At 39.9% G+C, this 27,283-nt stretch overlaps 2 protein-coding genes across 3 annotated transcripts in view; one reads left to right on the top strand and one right to left on the bottom strand.

Moving 5' to 3' along the window:
* LOC130183776 (dolichyl-diphosphooligosaccharide--protein glycosyltransferase subunit STT3B) overlaps positions 1-21,359 on the top strand; it is a 79,338-nt gene extending 57,979 nt beyond the window's left edge. Inside the window, exons 7-16 of one of the 2 annotated variants that reach the window (XM_056399460.1) lie at positions 1,469-1,615; positions 5,195-5,243; positions 5,920-6,074; positions 7,688-7,899; positions 9,523-9,710; positions 10,516-10,687; positions 11,275-11,448; positions 12,670-12,783; positions 15,078-15,284; positions 16,847-21,359. In XM_056399460.1, the coding sequence (XP_056255435.1) occupies positions 1,469-1,615; positions 5,195-5,243; positions 5,920-6,074; positions 7,688-7,899; positions 9,523-9,710; positions 10,516-10,687; positions 11,275-11,448; positions 12,670-12,783; positions 15,078-15,284; positions 16,847-16,921 (1,493 nt within the window). In that variant the 3' untranslated portion in view covers positions 16,922-21,359. The other variant, XM_056399459.1, reaches the window with a different exon arrangement.
* A 273-nt stretch (positions 21,360-21,632) lies between these two features.
* Positions 21,633-27,283, bottom strand: part of LOC130183777 (oxysterol-binding protein-related protein 10) — a 90,593-nt gene continuing 84,942 nt past the window's right edge. Inside the window, exons 10-13 of the mRNA XM_056399461.1 lie at positions 25,851-26,037; positions 24,491-24,673; positions 24,217-24,370; positions 21,633-23,437 (exon numbers count right to left, since the gene is read on the bottom strand). Of these exons, the coding sequence (XP_056255436.1) occupies positions 23,393-23,437; positions 24,217-24,370; positions 24,491-24,673; positions 25,851-26,037 (569 nt within the window). The 3' untranslated portion in view covers positions 21,633-23,392. The remainder of the gene's footprint in view (positions 23,438-24,216; positions 24,371-24,490; positions 24,674-25,850; positions 26,038-27,283) is intronic.

The following is a 27,283-nucleotide window of genomic DNA, read 5'->3' as shown; positions in this document are numbered from 1 at the left end:
AGCGAACCGTGTGTCTGGGTTTTTCTACAAAGAAAAACAAGATACAATGCATAGCATCTATTTCCAACCTGCCATGACCCTGCCAACAAATTTATGCCACAAAACACAGGGGGAAAGGGTTCAGGCTGACAACAGTAGTTCATGTATTAAAGGTGTGACTTTACTTAAGCTTTGTTATCCAAAGCACCTTACAGTGCCGAGGATGCACACACTTTAGGATTGCTTGGCTGCAGCGGGGATTGAATCCCCTTGTGCTGACACCGTTAGTCATGCTCTGTCTGAAGATGAACACAGGACCTTCCTGGAGTACTTGCCCAATAGAAATAAGTAAGCAGCTTCACATGCCATCCATATGGGTTAAGCACTTAAAGTACTTTTCATTTTTGGCTTGTGGAGAGTTTATTAAAGCTTGTTCAGTTTCGCCTCTCAGGAGTGGGCCCATCTGCTGCCTGACAGCATGGAAGGGTGCGCATGTATGTGCACGACTCTTGTGTTCATTTACATCCAGATTGGGAGAGGACTTGGCAGCTTCAGGAAGCTGAGCGGAACCTTTTTTGAGAATTCTCTTTACACTGCAGAAGACTACATTGAAGCGCCCTGTTTTTCCGGGTGTCTACAGCACAAACAGCATTATGAGAGGCTTTGAAGAACGCACTACCAAAAATCATCTCTGCCTCTCTCTGTTTTTGGCTCCCCTCTCTCTCTATCTCTCAAAGAGCGAGTGTGTTTTTATGTCGCCAGGGTAGCAGCTGTTCAGAACATCTGTTGGTAGCATTCGGGGAGCTCAGTGGGAGACAGGAAGAGAGTGACAGAGCCATGGACCTGTCGGTACCGTTGTGATATCAGCCCCCGAGGCAGGCAGGCAGGCAGGGTGGCATAGAGTGACAAGCGTGTTAGTGCCAGGGTGGCTCTTGAGGAGTCAGGCTGGGGCTTAACCTTGGAAATGGGTAAAACCTGCTGTGAGCGGTGCAGTGACGGGTGAGCTGAGGAGTCGGGTGATTTCACACAAGGTTTGAAAAGGACAGGAGGTGATGAAACAGGGGAACCAGGCCTCTTTTCAATTTTTTAGATCAAATTCACCATGCAAACAAAGAGAGGCACTGGAGAAAACGGCACTGAAAAAGTGACAGAGCAATGGAACGGAGGAAAGACGTGTGACCAAAGGGGCTGCAAAAAGAAAGACAAGGCGAGGGAAAGAGAACGGCTTATTTACACAAATCTGTCTCATGCATTTGAAATATGTTGTCCCGCAGTATTTGTCTTTCACATCTGAATGAACAGCCAAAGGGGCTATCGCAAACTGCTTTGTTGAGAATCCTGCCAAACTGACAACGGCACTTCTTAGCCACGAAAACCCACTTGGTACCCTGCAGGAGGCAGGATGAATCAGGCCCTCCTCAGATATTCTGTGTGAGTTCCTTTTGTATGTTTGCTCATTCTTTTGCTTCTCACTGTGGCTTTTTCTCAGGTGTGTTTGCACTTCTCCAAGCCTATGCCTTCCTGCAGTACCTGAAGGACAGGCTTACCAGACAGGAGTTTCAGACGCTTTTCTTCCTCGGAGTCTCTCTGGCTGCCGGCGTGGTCTTCCTCACCGTGATCTATCTCACATACACAGGTCTGTATGTCCTGCTCACATGTAGGCAGTGTTTATAAACCATTTCATTTAGTGTCTTGTGTTTTGTCCTTGAGAGTGTAGTAAATACATTTTGTTGATTTGTTGATCATCTAAAAATTGATTAGAACAATAATTAATTATTTATTTCAGTCAGTTATTAAGCAAAAATGTTCCAAATATTCTCTGGTTCCAGCTTCTCAAATTTAAGGTGAAACAAAGCAGGCAAACACATCATTTTTTCATGCACTGGTCAATTTTGAGATTTTGTGCTTTTTTTGCTCCCATCACGTTTTCCTTCAGACTAGTGGGAAGAAAATGAGAGAAATACAAATCTATAATACTGCACTTTGTCGGATTGCGTCATTGTAGAGCACTTTCTCTCGCATGTTATTGGATCTGAACATGGTCATTTCCTTTATATTAGATATTGTTTCTGCAAATGCTGGTTTCCAATAAAAATGCATGCTTTCTATACTCTGATATATGAACAAACCCCTTTGCAAAAACCTTCATTCATAGCCGGATTTATACAACATTTCCTTCTAAAAACATGGACAAACTTTTCTGATTTATGGCAAAAAAACATCTTAATGTTCTTAATGTTTCCTGACACTGTTTAAGCTACGTTAATTGAAAATACAACCATAAAAATAACCATTATTTGCCCACTGCTAGTAAGTAATTAGCATCACTTGCAGCAAGTAAAACAGCATATGTATGAGACACTGTCGTGTGGTAAAGTTGAGTGGCCCAGTGATACATTGTCAGATCATCTTCCAATCATAATGTGTGAATATTTAAACAGAACTACTGCCAACAAAAACTGTTAAACCCAAATCTAGTCTGTCCTGGATTTTTATCTTGGTCTTCTTACTGTAGGATCATGGGCTAATAAGAGTGTTATACTCCAATAATAAAATAGGTGATGGTAATATCTAACCCCCATCTGTTTGTTTGTTTATTAGCAAAATATGTAAAAAATTATCCTGAATTTGACTGAGATTTGCTGGACAAATAGCCATTTGTGCAAGGATCAGTTGACTGGATTTTGATGGTGATCCAGACCTGGGATTTCAGCCATTTTAGATTTTGTTTTCTTCTTTTTGCCAAAAGTTAGTTTGTTTAAACACTATCCTGTAATGGCCTGACCACCAGTCCTCCCCCAGTGGGCTGCTAATCAGTGCTTGGTTTGTCAGAAGATTAAACCTGGAAGGGGAATGATAAACAAATCCAAACAAACAGCTCTGTAAGTTTGAGAACTGTCGAGTGTTTGTGGAGGATCGTGCTCTGTCGAGGGTTTTTTTTTTTCTTTTTTTGACTAGCCTGGTTGAACCCTGATGTGCACCACCAGCTGGTTGATCTTTGTCCTTGTTTATGTTTTTCTCCATTATCTTCAGCTCTGCCTGGGCTTGTGGCCACAGTGGATGCCTCAGGGTTTCAGGACTTTCAGATGTTGCCTCTTTGTTATTTCTTAATTTTATTTGTTTCCTGTTTAAGTGACAAATTGACAAATTCAGCATCTCGACTTATTTAAAGGACACACGCTCTTATAGCACCAAGAGATGGAAAACACAAAGCAAAAACTCCTTTAACTCCTTTCCACAGCATTACACTGGCTTCGCTTCACTTATCTAGTGGTGTATTAACTCAGACTGGTCCCAAGAAAGCTAATACAGTTTTCTGTGTAAGAAGGGAGCTCATTTATCCCCTTAGGTAGTGTGTGCAATCCTTTTCCGCAGTCTGTAATGAGCCTTAATAAAGTATGTGGCTGTTTTTACCTGACATCATATATTGGTTTTCTCGCCCTGATCACTGTGGCAGATTATTTACTGGCCTTAAACAAAAATCTGACATTCTGTCGCTCTGCATTATGTAAACACTGCAGCCAGGCCTTTTGCCCAGAGCAAAGAGATGGTGGCACATTACATCTACAGAAATATTGGCGTCCTTATATTGGTCGCCTGCCTGCCTGCTTTAGAACTGACTGGCCACTCATGTTGATGCAGACGTCTGGTCTGTTGGGTATACTGGCTTTAGCTGGATGCCCGATAAACTTTGTGATCTGTCAGCCATCTGAATGGAGCAGTGGGAGTCAGCGACTGTTTGGTGATAAGCCAGTTTTTGTAGCAAGTCTTTGCAAGCCCTGCTCTCGTCTGTCAGAGTTTTTCATCTCATAAAAATCTCTGCAACAGAAGAGTAGCCTGGTGGGTTTCCTCAGTATCTTGAACACAGAGCCAAGTATTGATCGGTTAAATCAGTGTCATCCTTTAAATCACCTCTCAAAATATATCCTTCAACTCACTTTTGCTGCTTTTCCACTTCTTTCTCTCGCCTGCTTTGTTCAGTGCTCTGTAAATTCTTATGGTAAAAGTGCTCTTTTTTTTTTTTTTTTGCGATGGTGATTATGTCATCATATTAAACACATTTTTCAATATCTCTTGACATGGTACATCTGTATATGTTGCGGAAAACGCGTCACAAAATTTAAAATATGGAGCTGAGGCTTTTGTTTGTGTTGTCTGTGAATGTGTGTGACTGGCTGAGAGCCCCAAGGCAACAGTTCAGAGCCGAAATGTATTCCAGATCAAAGCTTAACCAACGTAAGACATTTGTATGCGAACATAAAATGCCCTGTGCGGTCTAATTTGCAGCTTAAATGGTTTTAGTTACATTTATAAACAAGTCAATTTCAGTAATTAAGTACCATCAATAGAATACATTTTCAGCATTGACACAGTCTCCTCTGAGGTTTTTATTGGGTTTGAACCACAGTGGGCAGATAGTTCAGCTTTATACAGTTTAGTCACAGGGCTTCACTTGAATGTTCTTAAAGACCCAGAGAACCTATTTTCTCTGTCAAGTTCTTAGCATAGAGAACTGCTGTGTGCCTATCAGAGTTTAGCAACATTCAGTCAGAAAGTCATGGTGGCTGAGGGGTTTGCTGATGTTGGCAGCTCTGTCACAAATATCTGATCAAACCACATCCTGATGAAGCAGATTAGTTGTTTTTGACTCTTAGAGCCATCCTCTACTGAAATATATTCAGCGTTTCTCACTAAAACACACAACCAGAGCATTACACTATAGGGATTCTAGTGTTCAGAAACTCCACAGTGTACTTTTTTAAAACTCTTAATAAATAGAATATTTTTTCATCTTTTATCTTGCTTGTGTATTTAGTCATGAATATTTATTGTTGTAGAGAAATACCATAAGCTCAGAAACCAATTTTCAGGGGCTTTAAATAACTGGATGGAAATTTCAATTTAGTTTCACACAGTGAACAGTTAGACTGTACTGTAGACATCCATTACATTGTCTTCAGGCAATCTCTGCTACACATTTTTCCTGGCCTGTGGGTCAGATAGTATTTGACGTTTTATTTATTCAAAGCTGCACAGTTGGGCTGAGTTTGCCGTATAAATAATGACACTTTGTTGTAGCAAAGGACACCCAAATGAAAGTATTTTAAAGTTGTTTTTACTATAACTAACCTTTAAAACCTTCCAAAGCTCAAATGGAAAGCATAAGAAATCCACTATAGTATACTTCTTCACTGATTGTGTTTTCTTTCTCTAGGATACATCGCTCCATGGAGTGGTCGTTTCTACTCTCTCTGGGACACGGGGTAAGCTCCACTGACCTTCACACTCTCACTGTCAATGGAACACTTGTTCAATCGAATGCATGTGTGTGTCTTCTAAGACAGCTATAGCCTCCCTCCTCTGCACTATCCCAGAGGGGAAAACAGTACAACACAGGCTCTGTTCTGAACTATTGTGTTACTTCCAAATAGCACCAGGCACCCTGTGTTCTCCAAATGCACTGCAACGTGTTGGTATTTCAGCACACCCAATCAATTCTCCCACCATTTGCTGACTGAGGCAGTATGGGATGTTTTTTTGGTTTTTTTTTTCTTCTTTCCTTTGGAGGCTGATACTAATTCCTTAATGTGCTGTGTGTTTTCTTTTCCAGCTGTAATCACAAAACGCTTAAGAGAGAACTATTTAAAATTATATAGAAATTTCTGTGTAAAAGCACATAATGAATAAAGAGGGAAGACGCACATCAGAAACCAGCAGGAAAAAAAAGGAAAACTACTCATCAGTAATGCTAAATTTGTTCATATTTTACCATAAGCATGCTGGGGAGGTAAATTATCTTTTTTTCTCATAATTCTGTGAGTTAATCAGGAGGATCTATTGTATAATTTGTCTCAACACTCCCAACGCGCTCAACCCATCACGAATTACATCCTGTCTGTCTCTCTCTCCTCCCCCCAACCTCCCTCCCTCCATCCCCAGCTATGCAAAGATCCACATCCCCATCATAGCGTCAGTGTCGGAGCACCAGCCGACGACATGGGTCTCCTTCTTCTTTGACCTCCACATCCTGGTCTGCACCTTCCCAGCAGGCCTCTGGTTCTGCATCAAGAACATCAACGATGAACGAGTGTTTGGTAGGAACATTTTATCAAATTTTTTTTTTTTTTTTTTAAGGATCTCATCAGTGTAACAGAAAGAGAGGACACTCAATATTAAGTATGCTACAAAAAGCTGGATAATGCACCAATCCTATAGGTTTGCATTATGCCCCCCTATTTTGATTATCTGAACTTATGTTTCTCAGAAATCATGTTTTCATCCATGCCAGCAGCATGCAATTAGGGATGGCAAGGTCATCCGTTGTCAGTCCATCTGTCAGCCCACCACTTTGGTCTAGACTAAAATATCAATATGTATTTTTCCATGACATTTTGTCATTGGCATTAATGTTCCCCAGTGGATGTTGGGATGGAGTGGAGGGATGGCTCTAAATACTACAATACCCATGAGCCTCAGCCGCCGTTGAAAAGCAAAGCATGAATCGGAGAGGTTACATTTGTGAACACAGTGTGTCGTATTTGTTGTATTCATCCAAAATTTACCTAAAATAAATTAGTTGAAGCTGCAGATTGTTAGTATCAGTTTCCTCAATTTTTGCTTCCACCATCATTTAGTGTCACACATCACAGAATTTTATGCTCTGATTGGATATTTCATACATAAATGCACATTGAGAGTCACCTTGAGAACATCCCACCTCAGGTGTTTTATGCACACAGGGTTGTGCATTCAACTTTTTTTATTCATTTTTTTTTTTTTTTTATCAAAGAACCAGATATTTTCTTTCATAGCTTATCATTTCTTATGCTGATTCATGTTTCATGTCTATCCAACTGTCAGCCACCCGACTTTCAGTCTGTGGAGAGAGTGCATGAGATTTTTGCTTCTAGAACAGGAGTTTTCTGAAATAGCTGCTGCTGCCTCACAACTCTTTTGTGCCATTCATCGTTTGTCAGATTAATAAGTATAGCCCTTTAATCACTAATCTATCTGCTGTTACAGTCATGTATCTGCTTTGTTAACAGCAAGCTATAATAAACATACATGCTTTGTAATATGTATCTAAACAGTCAATATAAAAAAAACCAAAAAACATGGCCAGACAAAGTGTAGTGATCAGGAGTCTTGCCTGGTGATCTGAATGCATGCCTCCTGGTTCATGACTGATTTTCACCTGGACGGTTTCGTCTCTGCCTCCAGCAGTGTGATGTACTCGCAGCTTTTAAACAGCCTCAAAGAAAAACATGGAGTAGGAATGAACGTCTTCACAAAACCACTGGGTAGCAATATGACAAACCCAGATCAAGGGCAGAGAACCTTTGAGCCGTCAGCAGCCTGTTCCTGCCTCAGTCTGGATTCAGCTAATTATCGCTATCGATTAGCCATGCACCTGTTGAGCCGGGTCGGCGCTTCTCAAGGACAGAGAGCAGCCAGCACTCTCTCCATTTAGGGTTTTGAGTTGTGGCACATCTAACATAGACTGATTATGCAGCATTACTCTGCCAACTCAATTTCTCTTTTTCACGTCTTCTTTATCTCCTTTTCACACTCTCTGTCTCATTTCCTGTGTCCCCTTCACTTTCACACCTCTTTCTCCTCATCCGACCTTTGTCTTCTTTGTTTCCACTCTCTCATTCTCTACTCCCACCTCTCTCACCCACCGCCACGTTTTTCTTCTTCCCTCCAGTGGCCCTGTACGCCATCAGTGCAGTCTATTTTGCCGGCGTGATGGTGCGTCTGATGCTGACACTGACGCCGGTGGTGTGCATGCTGTCAGCCGTGGCCTTCGCCAGCGTCTTTGAGCATTACATGGGAGACGACACAAAGAGGGAGAAACCCCCTGCTGAAGACAGCAGTGATGAAGATGACAAGAGGAATTCTGGGAATCTCTATGACAAGGTCAAGATGGAATCATTATGATACTGTATTGATGTCTTTGAGGCAATTGTCTTTTCACTGACTGTCCTGTGACAGGTCATATGTCACGATTCTTAGATTTTTACTTCCAAAAATTTTAAAATTCAATACAAAAAAACCCCAGAAAAAGTGAAAAAGTGTCATAAAACAACAGTCACTGAGATGTTTTGCTTAGTTACTGTTGTTACACACTTTTATAGCACCCTTTGGGGTTTGGATTTATCAGTCAGCCGTTTGTTAGCTTCCCTCCTCACTCACCACCAGTTTGGGTAAACTGTGATTCATCTGCAACTGTTTGATGCTGTTGCCATGATTTTTAGCTGTCTCACTTTGTTAGAGTTTTCCACTGACTGCTGTATTCACTGTTGAGCCACTCTGTGGTTTTCTTTTACACCAGTCCATATTATAATTCCTCTCCTCTGAAGGTGTTGCTGAAATGTTCGTGTGCCTATGAAACACATTTTGTAAAATCAAAAATGAAATGTGTTGTTTTTGAAGACAGCGTCGTTGCTATTGTGTTTAAGATGAGTGTGTTTGTTGCACACCCTTGCTTCACTGGCAGGAAAAAAAATGCAGTAATGCACTTTTGATATGCTTGAAGACTTAATACATGCTGCCCATGCATTTTAAACAACCTGAAAAGTAAAGCAGAGCTGTAGAGAAGAAAGAAATAGAGAACACTTGAAGATGATAGAAACACAGCAGGTTTCGAAACATGAGGCTCTGCAGATGTTTTGAGGTGTGAGAGTCATTCAGTGTTTCTTCAGGCCTCTGGAACACTAGCAATGTTTTTTGGAAAAACACTGAATGTAAACAACAATAAAACGTAGCTGTGTAGTTGGTCCATGCAAACAGTGTATCTCATAAATTGTTCCCTTATGGGTTGACTGATTTATCCTACTGCTTAAGCTAAATAAATATTTTAGAAACATGCTGGATTAGCCCCCAAAAAAAATACAATGTCACAAATCAGAAAAAGCAGGGCTGTTTTAGCTCCTTAAAAGTTGACATTTTGGAGATGCTTGATCTTCACAGAACGTTGGCATTATAATGTTTGACATGAAAGCTTCACAGGGTGCATTTACGACACACGCTCAACCTATAATTCAACATGTATTTGTTAAAGTGCCTTGTTCAGTAGCTACTTCGTTATATAGTTAAATTGTATTTACATTTCAGAGTCAGACCAACAGGAGCAGTTTCAGCGATCTATTCAGTTTCTCACATTTTCTTACAGACTTCAAATGCTATCTCGTCTCATTAACATCTATTATTGCTCACTTCCAGCCACAGTGTCAATTTCAGAGGAAGTAATTAGAGACGCTGTTTAAAGAATCACATTCATAATGTGCACTTCTGATCCTCACCAAAGTTTTCGTTTTCTTTGCAATTCCCTGCAGCTGCAGTAAAATAATATTAACTCATCACCGGGTTCATCTCACAATCCTCAGTGATACATCTTCAGACAGCACAGAAAGCTTAAAGACGCTCTCTGATACTTTGTTCAATTAGTTCATTCAATAATTTATTCCACGCAATAATTCATATTTCTGGAATCCTTCAGACTTTGCCCTCCATCATAAGAGTGTCTGTCTCCCCCTGCAGGCTGGAAAGGTGCGCAAGCATGTGTCAGAGCAGGAGAAAGCAGAGGAAGGTTTGGGTCCAAACATTAAGTCCATAGTCACCATGTTGATGTTGATGCTGCTGATGATGTTCGCCGTCCACTGCACCTGGGTCACCAGCAACGCCTACTCCAGTCCCAGTGTGGTGCTCGCCTCGTACAACCACGACGGGTACGAATTATACACGTGCACACACACGCGCACACACACACTTCAGTTGTAATGCGTTGATGGATTTTATATAGCCACAAAGAGTAGGGAAAACTCTCAAGTAATAGGTCTTAATGCAGAGGGATGGCGTGCTCCACCTTGCATGTGAATTAGCACAAATGCATGTGTATGTATGCAGAAACACACAGAGCAGCAGGATAGAGGGAGGACATGTATATTTCATAAGAGGTTTGTGGAAATATTGATAAGTGCACCTATAAGCTTTAATGTGATTGCTTAACTTAGTGTTTCTAGGTCACAGAAAACATCTGTGGACCATCGCTGAATTTACAAAAAGCTGATATATTATTCTCTCTGAGAGTCTTTACAGGCATAATTATTCTCTTTAAGCATTAGGCAGGAAATATTGAAGGCCATGACTAAATGGTAGACGCAAGTTCTCATACATATATTAATGATACCTCTGCAGTTGTCAGACAATGGTTTAGCCGTGCTACTGGGTGCAGCATGGCTGTCACTCTTCTCTCGCACATATACACTCCCACACACACAGACATAATATGATTACCATACCTACAGTTAATTGGTTGCCTGGCTTTATGTCTGCTCCCGCTGCTGGAGGTAAATTTAGGACATAAATGTTCAAAGCGTGAGGTGTTTTTTAACCCTCAGTTTATTATGCACAGATGCTCTATTTTCAGCTGCTGTTGCCCTTCTGATTCAAAGTCTTAACTGAAATATTAATAGCCTCCGCAGCCATATGCCTGTCGACAGTGTTACCTGTCAACCTTATTTTCCTTGTTAGGACGCGTAACATCCTGGATGACTTCAGGGAGGCTTACTACTGGTTGCGACAGAACACAGACGAGCATGCCCGCGTCATGTCGTGGTGGGACTACGGTTACCAGATTGCCGGCATGGCCAACAGGACCACGCTCGTAGATAACAACACATGGAACAACAGTCATATAGCACTGGTGAGCCATTTGCCTGTCACTTGTCTGACTTATTCTGTTTCTAGTCTTCATCTCTGTGCTGTCTTCCTGTTGTGCACTTTGGATGCAGGCATAGACGGGGAAACAAATGATTTCTTCTAGCAGCCGCTGCATGATTAGCAAGCTCTTCAGTGAATTTTTTATGTAATTGCTACATTGTATAAAACCTCTCCCTCCAACAAGCCAGATAATCTTGTTTGCTTAAACTTTTCCCATTGAATTTACACTGTAGGGGGATTTCAGTTAATTGCTGTCAGATTCTGTGGGTTTGATTTTTTTATTTTTTTTATTTCTCTCTCTCTCTCTCTGCTGCCAAATGTAGAGAAATGTTTTTGTCTTTTAGTTAAGTCTGTTAAAGCCCTCTAGCTTTCTTCTCTCTCGCTTTCTACCTGCCGCCTGTTGTCTCTTCAGCACCTGTCCATGGGAAATGTAATTACAGAAAATGCATGATGGATCTCTCTTTAATAATTCCTGTTTTTGTGCCACTTCTGTGTTGAAGCACCCTGCTTTGTGAAACCGAAGAAACACCAATTAAAGTGTGACTTGTCATTCTTCATTGCTGTTTTCAGGTGGGGAAAGCCATGTCATCCAATGAGAGTGCAGCCTATAAAATCATGAGGTCGCTAGATGTGGACTACGTGTTGATCATTTTTGGAGGAGTGATCGGCTACTCAGGGGACGATATAAACAAGTTCCTGTGGATGGTGAGGATAGCGGAAGGAGAGCACCCGAAAGATATCAGGGTGAGTGTGAGACAGGAAACTAGTCCTGAAAAAAGCTAACTAGCCTAGCTTAGATTTCCTTTAGATTGTTTCTGATTATGTTTTTCTTTTTTGTGAATATTCATCTTAAAAATACATTAAAAATAAGGTGTTACAACTTAAATAGATGTTATACATATTGGCTGAGCAACCTTCACAGTTCAGACCCTCTTCTTTTCAACTTCACTTTTCCTTTAGTTACTGCTGTCTACCTGTGTAAGGCAGAGTACCTGACATGAAGCTCTTCCTCAGCACATGAATGCACCACACATCACTGCAAGAATCAGCCCCAAAAACACATTCATTAGGTTTACATGCATTCAAGTAATCAAACTATACAGGGAAATCAAAATGCATAGGCAACAGCAAAATTAATTTACATGTGCTATAGTAACCAGATTTCTCCTCTACTCTGAACTTATTTTGGAAGCAATATGCTGCTTACAGTGAAGTGCTCATCAGTGGAAACCAACGTATTTAGACTTCCAAAGGCTACTACTTTGCGTTGGTTCAGTTTTAGCTGGACTGAATAATCAGAAGTAAAAAGGATGTTAGAAACCCAGTCAACCGTATTCATGGCCAAGAAATCTGTCTCCTCTAGAAGGAATATATTTGGGGAAACCATGTTTCTCTAATCCCCCAACCCCAAATACAGAACTGAGTTTCTTGATTACGTGACATTTTAGAAATCCGCTTACTGGAGCAAGCTGACTGTAACCCGGGTACTTAATACTGTAGTTCAAAGGTTTGAGAAATGCGCTTAGTCGCTTTCTTGATAGCACTCTGTTTGGCAAATATGAGGACACAGCTAGCAGATTGTTAGCTTAGCTTAGCAAAAAGACAAAAACGGGCAAAAACACCTTGTCTGGCACCAGAGTTAGCAAAATCCACATACAAGCACCTCTAAAGTCCACTAATTAACATCTTGTGCATTTCCTTTAAGTGCATAGAGACACACTGAAAACAGCAGTCAATTATTGTTTGTTTCAGGGATGTGCTGTAAATGGTATTGTTTAACATTTAATGTAGTAATTGTCATTTTCTGAGAACAGGTTTATGTGAACACAGTAGCTTTGATTAATGAAATTGATACAATTCATTTATTTTCATGGACCTGTCCTTTCTGAACCCTATCTGTTAGTGTGAAATTGAATACCTGTCTCTCATTTTCTTGACCTCATTTTCCCTCTTTGTCTTCCTCAGGAGAGTGACTACTTCACCCCACAAGGAGAGTTCAGGGTGGACAAGGCCGGTTCACCAACTCTGCTCAACTGTCTCATGTACAAGATGTCCTATTATCGATTTGGTGAAATGCAGGTGAGGAGAGGAGAAGTTCTAAGTAAAGACTGTTTTCACTCTCTGGCCACGTAACATTGCAAAAAACCAAGTCCTAAATCATTTTTTCCATCTTTGTGAGGTGAAGTCAGGGCTGGAGTGAAACTTCTGAATTTTAAGAGATTTTCCAGGGTTATGATCCACTTACAAATAATAAGTTCCAGCTCTGTGCCATTTTCAGAAAGTAACAAGCAGCTGCCTTCACCAAAGAAGTAAAAAAAATACTACTACTATATTTTATGAAGCTTTACCAAAGAATAGCAAGCAGCTGCCATCACCAAAGGTATAAACCTTCTTGCTAGTGTATCTTAAAAGCAGAGGTGGCTGACAGGCAGACAGAACAGGTTTTAAGGAGATGCCTTGGGGATCTCTTGATGTTTGGAGAGTGGCGTTTTGGAGGAAAAAGAGGACGAAGGAGGAATCTGAAGGATTGGCAGAAGCTTTGAAATGTGCCACGGCCACTTCTGGCAGGTAGGAGCAGAGATGAGAGGGATCCTTCTTGCCAGGTGCTTCCATCCCTGCTGTAGATGTGGCCCGGCCAACAGCTCGGCTGAGATGGGAGAATCAATGCAGCCGCCATCCGCAGTCAGACAGCCAAAGCTCTATGCAGCTCACAGAGATGTTCCGGTGGAAAGAGATGGAGAGACTGAGGCACAGTAGGAGACAGAGGATAGGACGCAGTGAGCCCATTGAGGGAAGAGAGAAAGTAGATTAGGTTTATGGAAACGGGATGTGACAAGGGGAAATAAGGCTTAGAGGACATCAGGAAAAGACAATAAGAAGAGTGGGGTAGAAGAGTACAGGATAGTTGAAGATGCAGTTTATAGCAGCAAGAGATTAAAGGATAATACTGAAAATGCATAATACAGTACAGAGTGGAGAGGATATAATGAATAGAATCAATGCATGGTCCCAAAACAGTCACATTTATCTCCTTTTCATAACATTTAAATGAAAAGTTGAAAAGCACAATATATATGTGTCAAGAGACTAAACTTTTGTGGCTAATAATAATCTAATATTTCATCCTCTGTGTCCTCTGAAGCAGCCTGAAGGCGTACAGGATTTACTGTATATAGGGACGTGGTACACAAAGGGAGAGTGAAAATAAGGTCTGAAAAAGAAAGAAGGAAACAGGAGAAAAATACAATAGAGGAAAGGTAGACGGAGAGTGTCGCTTTTAGAACCGAGGTAACAAGGGCAAATCAAATGTGAGAAGGACACAGTAACAGGAGCAGAGGCTGGATGGGGAGCAGTCAAGGGCTTTTTCAGCAGAATAAGAGGAACAAGAGGCTGTAAGTGGCTCCTACAAAGTGTGATGTAATATTTGCTAAAGGGCAGACACTACGCCATCATCAAAGTGCTATCAAACATTTTGTTTTTCTTTTATACTTGTATTTAAATTATGTTTGTCCTTGTTTTTATCTGTTAAGTGCTAATGTTTAAATTAATAAAACAGCTGTGGGCTGGGACAAAATGAAAAAGAAGTTGCATTTCTTCATAGTCTTCATAAGTCTATTGTCTCATCATGTAGCACAAGTTTCCCCCTTTTCTAAGTTTTTCTTTAAACGAATAGTTAAACTTTTTGCTTTCTTATCTAACTCATGGTAAGAGGCAGTGTTTCCCAGAATGTCAAACTATTACCGGGTATCTGCAGGTCTTGAAGTCTTAAAAGCCTTGAATTTAGAACTTAAAGGTTTTCTCCTTAAAAGGCCTCAGAGGGTATTAAAAAGTCTTACATTTATTTTACAAGTCTTCTCTCTAGACTGCTGTTTTGACTGTTTTGTTCATACATCAGTCTGAAACTCAAAGCTACTTTGTTTACTATCGTATATGAACAAAAAACGCAGCATTTTCATTTAGTAGCTAAAAGCAGAAAATGTCTCAGTTTTTCGTGATGACTGAAATGTTTAATCGATTATCAAAATAGTTGCAGATTCTCTTTCAGTGGACTAATCCATTTGATGACTTATCATTGCAGCTCTAAAAAGAATGAATTATTTTTAATTGGTTAATCCATCCATTCATTCTGCTGCTTATCCAGTCCTAGGCCACATTCAGTTAATTAATTATGTACTTCAAGCATACTTTAGCCAGTATCATCGTTAAGCAGGTATTAAATTGCAGTCTATGTAGTTTTGAAAAGACTTTAAATTTAATTTTGTGAAACCCTGTATTTCTTTAAACCAAAAAGCTGTTTGCATGTGTCATTTTTGACCGAGACACACCACTAGCTGCCAGCAAATTAATGAAATGACGACCTTCCCCTGTCCCAGCTGGACTTCCGGACACCACCTGGCTTCGATCGCACACGCAACGCTGAGATCGGCAACAAGGACATCAAGTTCAAGCACCTGGAGGAGGCGTTCACATCGGAGCACTGGCTGGTCAGGATCTACAAGGTGAAGAACCTGGACAACAGAGAGCCTCTGGACCACAAGCTTCGCAGTGTAGTGCCCAAGCAGAAGTACACCTCCAAAAAGGTAACAGGAAAGATTTCGTTATAAAGAGGTCGGTCCTTTCAGTGATAGATGTCACATCACAGTGCATTGATTTTTGCCTTCCGGTTTTAAAAATTTTTTTTTTTTTAATAGTTACGCCACCAAAAAACAGCCATCTCTACTGGTTTGTCTGACTCTGACTGCAAATTGGATAGTGTGTTTAAAGAGCAATTTAACACCCTGTTTTCATTTGAACTTGTCCCGTTCACAAGAAGCATCTTTTTCACTTGCCAACATGGAAAGCAGTGACAGTGACTCGAGTTGAGCTTCCCCAAGTCTCCATGGGACATCTTTGAAGAGTTACTTATTTTAGCTTAGATTAACATACTATATGCTCCCCACACTGCTGACAGCTGATTTATGTATGTATATGTAAAGGGTTGGATGTGTGTGTGGGTGGGATAAGTGACACTGCTTTGTAATAGAAGCACATTCATCCACGTCATAGATTTTTCACTTTTTTGGTTCTGAGGACAAAATTTCTGGATTTTCTGTTGGAAAAGGCAAAAAAACATCAACAAAAAAAAAAACATCTGTTATAACAAACACTACCGGCTGGGACCTGTGAAATAAAGTGACTATATATAACCGACTAATTCATATGGAGAGTTAAGTTACTCTTTATGAATATTTCCAATACTAAACAACTCTCCAATTTAAGTTTTAAAAAACGATGTTGTGTATAATGTGTACTTATTGATTGTTGTCACCCTTTAAAATCAGTCGTAATCATTTATAGCAATGTCACGATGCCAGAACTTTTGTAGTCGGTGACATTACCTATGAAATTTGATGCCAGCTGCTGCAATTTACAAAAATAACAGTAACAATTCAGGACATTAACATTTGACAACATGTTGTTGATATAAAGTTTAACAACTGAAACTCACTCGCACAGAATTCTGTGTAAAGATCCGGATGTCTGTCTTTGAACTGCTTAGATAAGTTCGAGGTGTTTCCTCCTTTCATTTGAAATGCTCTGTGGCATTGTTTGCATCCTGGCTTTTGGTCATCTATGACTTGTCCCTGATGATCCGCATCAAATACAAAATATCTCCACACACGCCGTGTTTTTTTTTGTTTTTTTTTTCCTTAAAGTCGCAGCAGACCTGTTGCTGTACCCGCACTTGCTGTTGCCATTCTGCCTGTTGTTGTTATTGTTTACTGCACTTGTATTCTTCTTCTCTTCAAGTTTGATGTCAGACTAAGACGCTTGTAGGGGTTATTGTATTACACTCTTAAGTCCCAGAAGAATCACATCTCCAGTACCTACGGCACCTACAGTACAGTATCTTGTTTTTCTGCATTACTCCCACTGTGCTGTAGAAAAACAAATACTGTCACATATTCAGAATTTTGGCATCAAGTATTGGTTCTTGTGACATCCTTCATCATTTATCATGGTTATCAGATCACAGGAATGAGTTCTGTTTCATATACACATCAATTATGTCCAATTATACCTCGTCGATTCTGGATCAAACTATCTCAGTTACAGAATGTTTTGTAAATAGATTTTTTTTTCCCCCCCTCTGTCTGAGCAGACCGCCAAGAGGAAGCGAGGACACATCAGGAACAAGCTCGTCCTGAGGAAAGGCAAGAAACTACAAAAGAAGTAATGATGATGATGATGATGAACTCTTCTAGGAAAACAAACAAATAAATGCGAAGAAACCTCTAACAACCAATGAAGAAGAACACAGGGGCCATTTGGTCTCAAGCGCTTCTCATTAGGGCGCCCCCATGTGTTGAGGAAGTTGAAGTGTCGTATCTGGCTAGCTCCAGAACTATTGTCCGTTTTATCCTGAGGACCGCTGTCTTGCTTTTTTTTTTCTCTTGTTTTTGTTTTTCTGTTGTTTGTTTATTTTTTTAATTTGTACTTGAATGTGTGGCAAGGTATAGGGCTGCTCTACTTGGTTTGGCGTCTGTTAATTTTTGTGGTACTTTTATTAACTGCTTATCAGTACGGGGGTTGGGTGAAGGGGAAACGAGAGAAGACTAGGAACATTTGCACCAAAGACCCATCGACCTTGCTCCATGGCACATGCGAACTTATTACTGAGAGTGAGGAAGCGCAGGAGTGAAAGCTGAGGACTTTGTTCCTGACACGTGTACAGAGGACAGTATGCGGTATGGAGGAACGTTACCATCTAGGCACAGCCCATCTGTAATATTAACCTTTTTATCATCATCATCATCATTTACATCTGCCTGGCTCCCTGACCCTTATTTTTCAACAAATTCTTTAAGAAAAATTGGCCTAATATGTAAATATGTTATGTAAAGAAAATGTCTAAAAGGATGGTAATATATTGGACAATGGTGTGGTGATTTTTAAATATGCAGTTTTTGTTCTTCTCTTAATTTCATTATGTGATTGTTTTTGGAGGGGTTTTTGTTTCTTTTTGTTTGTTTTTGTTTTGTATGACAACAAATAGAACAGTGAATGCAATAATTCTTGTACAGAGGGGCTTGAGATTTTGTTGAAAGAATGAATGTGAATTTTTACAAAGTTCCCCCCTCCCCCCTTTTTCATGAATTGCATAGATTGTATATTTCTGCTGCTAGGATTTTAAAGACGGAAGCAAGCAACTGTGTGTAAAAAGTAGTGATAATAAATTAGGCGGAGGGAGCTCTCTAGTTCAGTGAGCAAAGCCTAGTGCCTCATCGCTGGTCATCATCACCTCGTTCATTTGTGATAGTCTACCTTGTTAACGTTTTGTTTAGCTCATTATGTATCAATGGGGCGGGTTGGGTGCTTTGACCAGACTGATGCAGTGGAAACTGGAAATTTTCAAGATGTCTGGAAATAGACAATGGTGAACTGTGAAGAGGGGTAGTTGTACTGAAATTAGAGAAGACATGTTAACTGAGGTCAGGAAAGGTAAGAACTTCCATCACTGTCTGAAACTTAAGGATACTCTCGAGCTGTGTCCCAATTCCATACTGCATACAAGTCTTAGGTAGTGAGTATGTAGCTTATTCACACTGTAGAATTAACCGCTGTTCTCTAAATAAGTCAGTGAGCATTAGTACTTCAACTAGCTGTTATTATACATGTCAAAAAAAATAACAAAAATGTCCAGAAGTTTCCCAGAGCCCAATGTGATGTATTTCAAAATTGTCTTGGTGATGAACAAAAACAAAACATATTTAATTCATTAACAGATAAACAACAAATCTAAAATGTAAAACAAGCAAATATCACTCAATTAAAAAGCTTACCAATTAATTTTTAATCATTTCCCTTCAAATCTAGTTTGTTCATTGTAGAATAAACAGCTATTCTCAAATATGTCTGTAAGTGTGCGGGTGACAAACAAGTATTTTCATTATCATATATAATCCGCCAATTATTTTCTCAATTAATTGATTATGTTTTTGTCTATAAAATGTCATAAAACCAAAAAAAAAAACCTGTAACAGTTTCACAGGTGACGTCAGTAAATGTTTTGTTTTGCCTGATGGACTGATAGATGGTCCAAAACAGAAAAATATACAGTTTAGAATGAGAGAAAAGGCCTTTCCATTTGAGGAGCTGCAACAGACAAGTATTTGGCATTGAAAAATGACTCAAACAATTAATTGATCGTCTGCTTTGTTAAAGTACCTCAGAATCAGTTCAATATTTGGTGCATAGTGTATACTTAGTAATATTAGTTTATAGTAGAGCTGCAGCTAACAGTTATTTTTGTTTTTAATTGTTTGGAGCGTAAAATGTCAGAAAATACTTTTAGAAAATGCCTTTCACAGTTTCCAAGTCCAAGATGACATATTGTAATTGTTTTTTTTGTCCAACCCACAGACCAACCACCCCCCCCACCCCCCCCACCCCCCACCCCAACTGATGGTTAAAGCTCGAGTATACAGAATAGGATTGGGACACAGCTCTAATCAGCAGTAACCTTTGACGACTTCTCCTATGGGCACTGCACTGTTCTTTGTGTTTTGGTTCCTACAGATGCCATGTGTAAACACTAAAGGAGTTTCTGTACGTGCACGCTTCAGTAACCTTTTTATTTTTTATCAAATAAGTGACACATCAAAAGACTAACACATCATACAACTGTACTTCTTTTTGTCACATCTCACAAAAAGTGACTTTATTAGTTTCTCCTCTTTATTTTTTCTTGACACCTTTTTTTAAAAAAAAAAATAGAAAAAACTTACGTGAATCACTTTGTTCTCTTTGCTTTTGATCTTCTCTGCAACTGTGTGTCACCATTTCAGGCTTCAGACCTTTGACACAATGCCACATTGTTATTCAGTTACACAACGCCTAAAACTGTGTCATGTCCTTTGATTTCTCATTTGTCAAAAGGAGAGAGATCAGACTAAGCCTTAATGTGATGTACAGTTTGTTTCCCTTTTGTTCATTTTGTGTTCCTTTTTGAATTAGGAACGGTGGAACAGTTCTTTCCTCTACTAAGTTCACTCATTTCTTAGTAGCTCAGTGCCGTCTGTCCCCCACACCGTTCTTTGGTTTGATGCAGTCCCTCCCCGCTTCTCTCTGCTCACCTTCAAAGTTTACATTTTTACATTGTTGTTCTGTTCAGCCATCTTTAAATACACACTTCAATGAAAACATCTGTGTAAGTTGTTGTTATTATGGTGTTCCCTCCCCTGCTAAAACTTTCTTAAGTCTTTACTGTGCATTTACGATTTTCCTGTGCAGATCTGATTTTTAAACCTAGATGAAGACGGAGTGAACCACTTGATGGCAGCATTAGCCTTTGAATGAAGATACTTGCTTCTGAGTCTGCAACAGTATGTACAAAAAATGACCTAATACACAGTGTGGTGAGGATAATTGGTGGTGGGTTTGAGTCGCATGCTCGTCATTGTAAAGACACTGATTGAAATCTTGGTATGTGGGTAAATATTTGTTGGGTAATGTAAAGCCTTACTTTAACAGATAACCTCCTAATGTTAATAGATCTTACTTAAGGCATTTGAAACCTAGTTTCTCCAGTGGAGCTGAATAGAACCTTTTTGTGAAGGGTTGTACTTGCATGTCCAGTATGCAAAGCAGCGCAATACATGCTTGGCAACCCTGAATAAAACATAAGTTGAATGTGTGAAAGCTAGCAGCAGGGTATCTGAAAGTCTTGAAATGTCTTAAATAGCACTGGCGTCAGTTTCCTCAAAAAAAGGCCTTAGAGGGTATTTTTTTTAAAAAATCTTAAGTTACATTTACAGAACTCTTAAATATTTTCTCTCCCCTGCAGTTTTTTCTCATGCTTTGTCCGTCCATTGATCCAAAACTCAAAGATGTTTGATTTATTTTCCACGACAAAAGCGGCAAATATTTATAATCTGTGGCTAAAAGCAACAAATGTTTGACATTTTTGGCTGAACAAAGACTCAAATGATTAATTAATTGTCAGAATAAGCTCCTTCTGATGGATTAATTGGCAAATAGTTGCAGGACTGGAAATAATTTCTGTTATTCCACGAACTGCTGTCAGTCCAGGTTGCATTAATTATATGGTTTTTGTGTTAAACACTGCTAGGAAACACTAAAAGAAAATGTAGGTCCATACCATCCCTGCTAGTTTTCCATCATCACCTTCATACTATGGCCAGTGTGATGGGGAAACGGGTACAAAATTGAATCCATGTGGTATTATAAATGTCTTAAATGACTTTGCTCAACACTGCAGAAACCCTGATAAAGTAATGACTTTTTACTGTTTTTCTTTACTGTTGTGTAGTTTAATTTCTAACATTTTCTAAACTGATAACAAGTTTACATATAAAATCTTGATTGGAAAAGTTAACAAGTAACTAGCTATTAAATAATGTAGGGGAGTAAAAGTATCATAAAATACAAATGCTCAAGTAAAGTACAAGTACCTCAAAAACAAACTTGCATCGAATACTTGGGAAAATCTACTTAGTTACTTTCCATCCTTGTTTATTTGCCACAGTACATTGTGACTGTTAATATACATTCATTGTTAACTGTTAACTCTTTCTTCTACCTTGTTAGCATGTTGTCAGAGTACTAGTATGCTAACAACATGTGATCGTATATATAAATTGCACGTAAACATGGTAGCATTCAGCTTGTTTGTTTATCATGCTATCATTAGCATATTTGCTACGTTAGTAGAATTAAAAGTCACCAAAGTTATGGCAGTCTATCTAGTTGTATAGGATTAGTTATTCTACGAAAAAGAGTGAGTGTGTACCTGCTTTGACCTGTGGTGTGACAAATGAAGTGTAGCGTAGGTCGTCTACCTGCGGAGTGAATGAGGAGTATTTAGTGTGATTAATCACTTGACTGCAGGACATTATATAACAGTTGTACATAATGACAGGAGATCATTTAAAAAAAGATACAAGGTCTTTATTAATGGATAGTCCTTCATTTATCCACAATCACTGTCTACTTAGGTGAGTCTGGATCCTTTTGGATATAGAAAACTGCTTGTTAGTTTCATGTAAGGCGAGTGTCATGAAACAGGAATGAACAGTGGATGGAAGAAGGTGACAGGTTTTTCTCAGTGGTTTAATACGTACTGTACTGTATTGTAATATGTCATGTACTGTCATGGCTTAGGCTACAAACTGGCATCTGGTAAATTCACCTGGCTAAAAATACCTTTACTACAATACACCTGAAAGTTAAACTGAAGGAACAACTGAGAGGAAAAGTAGTGAGGAGTAAAGTGAATGTTCTTTCATGACAAAAAAAAAAATTTATATATAAGGCCATAAAAAATAAACTTTCATTGAAGAAGAACATGAAGTGGACATACTGTTAATTACTCTCATTTAATCTCTGCTCTTCTTTGTTTTTAGGAAATCCATTCAATCTGGAAATTGGCAGCATAATTTATCAAATGTGCACTGTGAGAATGTGAGTACTACGGTTGTATGACCCGTTGCATTTCCTTTTCTGTCCAACAGGCTGGTTACCCCAGCTCCCTATGATTGTTATTCTGGTAGATAATCCTCTCATCTTCAGAGGCAACCTTCCAGCAGCCCCCAGATGTGAGAACATGGCTGTGTGTTTCTGCAAGCCTGCTCATCCATATTCATCGCCACGGGCGACCCAAGGAGACGTAGTAACTGGGTGTGCAGCGGCTGCCTAATTATTACACAAGTGCCAATGTAAGGGCACAGATCCAGAAAAAGATTAGAAGACACCCAGGAACATTTTGCCACAAACAAACCAGTGTTTTCTTTTAGAAGAAGAAAAACTGGCTAATGGCTGGAACAGCTGAATGAGAGAGGTAGTAATGGAAAGCGTCGGTAATGCGGTGGCGTCTCACTCAGTGGGTGATAAACTGTCAAAGGAGCGACAGGGTAAAATAAAAAGCGTGTAGTAGCACAGTACAAGATGGGAATTTGGCATAATCACTATTAAAATGTGTCCAGATACATTCATAGTGCAGACAAAACAATCAGGGCCTTTACTTTCCAGTAGCTTACTGTAATATACTGTATAATAATATATACTAACACATAGTCTAATGTAGTACATTTTACCACTGGATTTATATCGTTTAAAATCTGGTCAGGTGTTCTTATTTCCCATAAAGCTCTTAGAGACCACCCTGATTGGTAAAAGCCATAGATATAAAATAGTAAATTTATTTCTATGGTAAAAGTGCTTTTACAAACAACTAATTTACAACTACAGTTTTATGTTACAGGGAACTTCCATCAGTTCATTCTAACGCTGCATGACAAACGAAAAGCTTTGAACCAAACACTGACATGTCTCAGAAAACATATTGATCATTTAAAAAAAAAAAAAAGTAAAACACCAGTGGCAAACTTCATTACTGTGCATGTGCAAAAAAGGCCTTGGCAAGGTGAAAAATAGAAATACTCTACTTTGAATAGTAATACTATTAACTGTATATAAAAATGTACTTCTGTCCCAAGAGCTCCAAACCCCTTCTTGGTTATAACAGTGGAGATCCCTTTGGCACCTTGCGTGTTTCCTGTTTGTGTCTCTATGGTGTCGCTCTGAGAGTCTGTAAGCTCAGGTCCGAAGGTCTGTGTGAGACGCCGTCCTCAGCGTGTGGAGGCAGAATCTCGGTTGTTGTCCGTGAGAGGAGAGCGTCGCTCTGCTGTCAGGTCGACTTCCACAGTGGGTTGTTGTAGATCCAACCTTCTCCCTGCACATGTGGGGAAAGGAAATTTATTAGACCCTTGAAAATGTTATTGGTGACCCCGAAAGATGAACAACAGACCTAAAGGGGGTCAGCTCGCTCAAATGGTCCGGCCATGCAGACCAATTCATTTTCTGTAAAATATATCATCTGAGTTTTCTGGCTCCACCCCAATGCAGTGGCGGTAATAAAAAAAAAAAAAAAAGGAATTTTGTTTGTAGTGTTCACAAGTTGGAAATGTGACATTTGATGACCTGATTTCACTGCAGAAACCTTTCTAGAGGCCCGGGGACTAAATTTAGTTCCTCAGCCGTATTTCCTGGTGCCAGAAAAAGCCCCTGCTTTGGAGGTACTTACTTTGTGTCGGCCCAGGAACTGTTGTGGTCGAGTTTGCTGTGCTGACTGGTCAGACACAAAAGGTGCACTTTTAGCACTGGCTGGCACAGCCGGACATGTGACACAACATAAGTTATGTTGTCTGCTTCACAAACTTACAGGAATGTGCAAAAGGGACTTTTAGTTCCTAATTTAGCTTGTGTCACATCGTTCCAGGAACTCTGGTCAAAAAGGGGCTTTTGGTTGCTCTGGATAATCCAGACTTTGCTGGGATCAGTTTTCAGAAGAACCACTTTCCACTGAAGAAGCAGTCCCTATGAAAACTGATCATAGTGGGTCTGTGGATTACACAGAGGAGAATTTGTCACTGCTAACAAGATCACTCAGTTTCACTTCTCCCTATCGCAGTTGTAGTGTGGCTCCCAGAAGCTTATCCTGCTACACTTTACCTCTTTAGAGAAGTATTTGGGTGTCCAGGGTTTGTTATCAGCTGCCCTCTGCCTCTCCTCCCCTCTCTGTCGCTCCTCCAGCCTGTGTTTGTGCTCCGTGGCCTCGTCGATGTTCCCTTCCTTCAGCGACTTGGTGACATGTTGCCATAACCGCCTACAAGCACATGTAAAACACAGAAGCAGTAAATTAACAGCTCCCACATCTGGGATTACCCCCAGCATAAATTAACCGATGTAAAAAACTGCATAAAGTCAGTGATAATGAGTTTCTCACCGGGATTCTGTTCTCCCCTGTCTTTCCACTGGTCGCAGCTTCTTCCTGGTGACTGGAAGTTTGGCCGTGTCGATCACTTTGGTTTCCCCGCTGCTGTAGGTGAACTCCAGCGTGCCGTTCCACTCACCCTGCGCTTTACACACGATGGTGTTGGTCGGGTTGTGTTTGACCTCTGCCGTCACTCTGCATCGGCAAAACAGAGAGACCGTTGTTGGAAGACTGCCCTGACTGCCTGTGACTTACAGGACAGTTGACTGCAGGCATTTAGAGCATTTTCATTTTAAACTTCAGACTTTGAGGGATTATTTTATCACTTTCAATCACTGATAATGAGGCAGAAGCAGAAATTATGCTGCTAAAGAAGCTTTTACTGACTTCCATTCTACATTTATACTGTGCCACCCTCGGCCTGATTTATTGTTGTACAGCTGAATTGATTTACAGTAAACAAGGAAGTTGCTTTATGGCAAATCTCAGGAAGCATGCTGCTGTTCTTCAATCACACACTCATGCTTTGAAAAACCTTCTTATATTCCCGACTTAGTAAGATGTAGCTGACTAATAATTATCTTTACTAGCCACATCACTATATTCTAATGATGTTATGTTCAATTAGCTTTGTGCTGTGAATAATTTGACCTGATATTAACGTAATTGATGGGCTCAATTCACACCTGGTTAGAATCAGGTGACATCTACGGATGAAGATGCATATGCGTAATGCCGAAAGGTCATGACTGCACTTAATAAATCCTCTTTTTGGGAGCATCTATTCAGTGTGTCTTTTTTTCTTAATTAATTGCAGATGGCAAACTAATTAAGGGCTTTGTGTTACTGTATGATAATATTGTCTTTGGCAAAGTCAAATCATGAAAAATATTTCCTGTGTTTTATCCCATCCAATCAAGTGAAAGAAAATAAATATCAACATGAGATGCAGAGGGGTGGAAGGGTGTTAACCAAGATGAGGAAGCGTAGCCTTCATGTTCTAGAAAGTGTTAAAACTTTTAAAGTGAAAATTCACCTGTAAAACAGCAGAATAATTACAGATGTGAGCAAAATGTTATAAAAGGCCACAGCAGGATTTACAGCCTGAAAGGAAGCTTCATTACATCAGTAGTAGGTGACATAATCTGCCTAATATCCAATATTTAACAAATGGTCAATGCAAGCCACATTTATTAATGTAATCACACTGTGGAGCATGAAGCCACTGTCAGTGCCCTATAATCTCATTACTCACAGTATTTATGACTAAAGTGAAAGAGAAGAAGAACCAGTTGCTCATGTCTTCTCTCAAAGTGAGATGGATGGATAAAGACAGGCAGCGAGAGACAAAGAACTGCACAGTAACACTCACCTGTGGACTTTCCCCCCATAGAAAGGCTTGGTGTGAAAGGTGACGGTGGCCGAGTAGCCGCTCTTGATACAGTTGATGGAGACTTTGCCCCCGAGCTCCACCCAGGGCACGGTGAGGATGGAGCGGGCGTAGGCACAGGGCAACGTGAAGACGTACTCCTCATCGTGCTCCAGGAGACAAAGGACTCCTGAGAGGAGAGAGAGGAAGAAGAGCGAGAGAGGTTTAAAGTTATGATGAGGTGGAGGGGGGATGAAATCTCCTCATGTTAGGAAACACTCAAATATGATTGTGTAACAGTTTGGAGGAGATGATACCATTATCTCAAAAGTTCAAATCAGGTGAGGCATGTCGAGGAGCCTCTTCTCCTCCCACATGTTGTTATGTGGAGCCAGCTGATTTCCCTGCACACTGCCTGTCTTTGTGCAAACGCATAATCAGATGTTGAACTAATTTCATTTCTGGGCCCGGTATGTAGATGTTATGTGCCTGCCACTGATTTTCATTATGCACTTGTAAAACACAGCAGGCAGTGCGGAGACTTTAGCAATAGGTAAACAGACACTGAATATCCTATACAAACATTAAATTAAATGTAATGACTACGCTACGCATTTCATAGTGCTTTCAAATACTGTTAATGTTATGTAAGAAATTCATTTTTCTCAACAATCTCTGAAGAGCTCACAACAGCCGCAGCTTTCAACCGTAGTGTTGTGACTAAACAAAATTAGGCTCATCTCCTGGGTGTATAGGCAGTACAAGTGACATTATTTAACCTGACTGGAGGCAGCGAAAATTATTTTCTATTACACATAATGTGAAGATTATATTTATACCAATTCTTATCTCCTTTATGCAATTTACACTTAGGTGCAGGGATACCCATGTGACAAGTAGTATATACTTTATATTCTCAGTGTGTATAACTCGTCATCAGTGTCATTCATTCAGTGCATGAGTGGATTTTTTTATTACTAAACAACAAATTCTTTCCTGTTTTCCACTGCTTCTCACATGTCCAGTCCATGAATAGTTTTCTGTTCTTCATACACATCACATGTTTACAAAAGACGACTTGTGCAGCTACGTTTCACTGCTAAAATGCCTGCAGGGGCAAAACTCCATGTGGTGCCATTCTGGTCATATTACGAGACCGAGAGATAAACCTATTCAGAGTCGCAACAAAAAACCTGCAGCCATTATATGATACTGAATAGGTTTCAGTTTGTTGTCATGTGAACAGAGCACCAGGCAGATAACCAATCATTACTGAAGAGGCCTAGAGTAAGTGCCACACATAAGATAAATGGTTGTTCGGTCTGTAAGCCAAAACACACGGAAAGCCAATGATGGAAGAAGTACTGAGACCCTTTACTTGGTAGTAAAAGTAGACGATGATTTGTTAAATGTATAACTTACTTGGACTATTGTTG

The sequence above is a fragment of the Seriola aureovittata genome, chromosome 16, assembly GCF_021018895.1.
Source record: "Seriola aureovittata isolate HTS-2021-v1 ecotype China chromosome 16, ASM2101889v1, whole genome shotgun sequence".
Taxonomy (NCBI): Eukaryota; Metazoa; Chordata; class Actinopteri; order Carangiformes; family Carangidae; genus Seriola; species Seriola aureovittata.
Note: the sequence above shows the minus strand (reverse complement) of the source record. Positions and strands in the feature narration are given on the sequence as shown.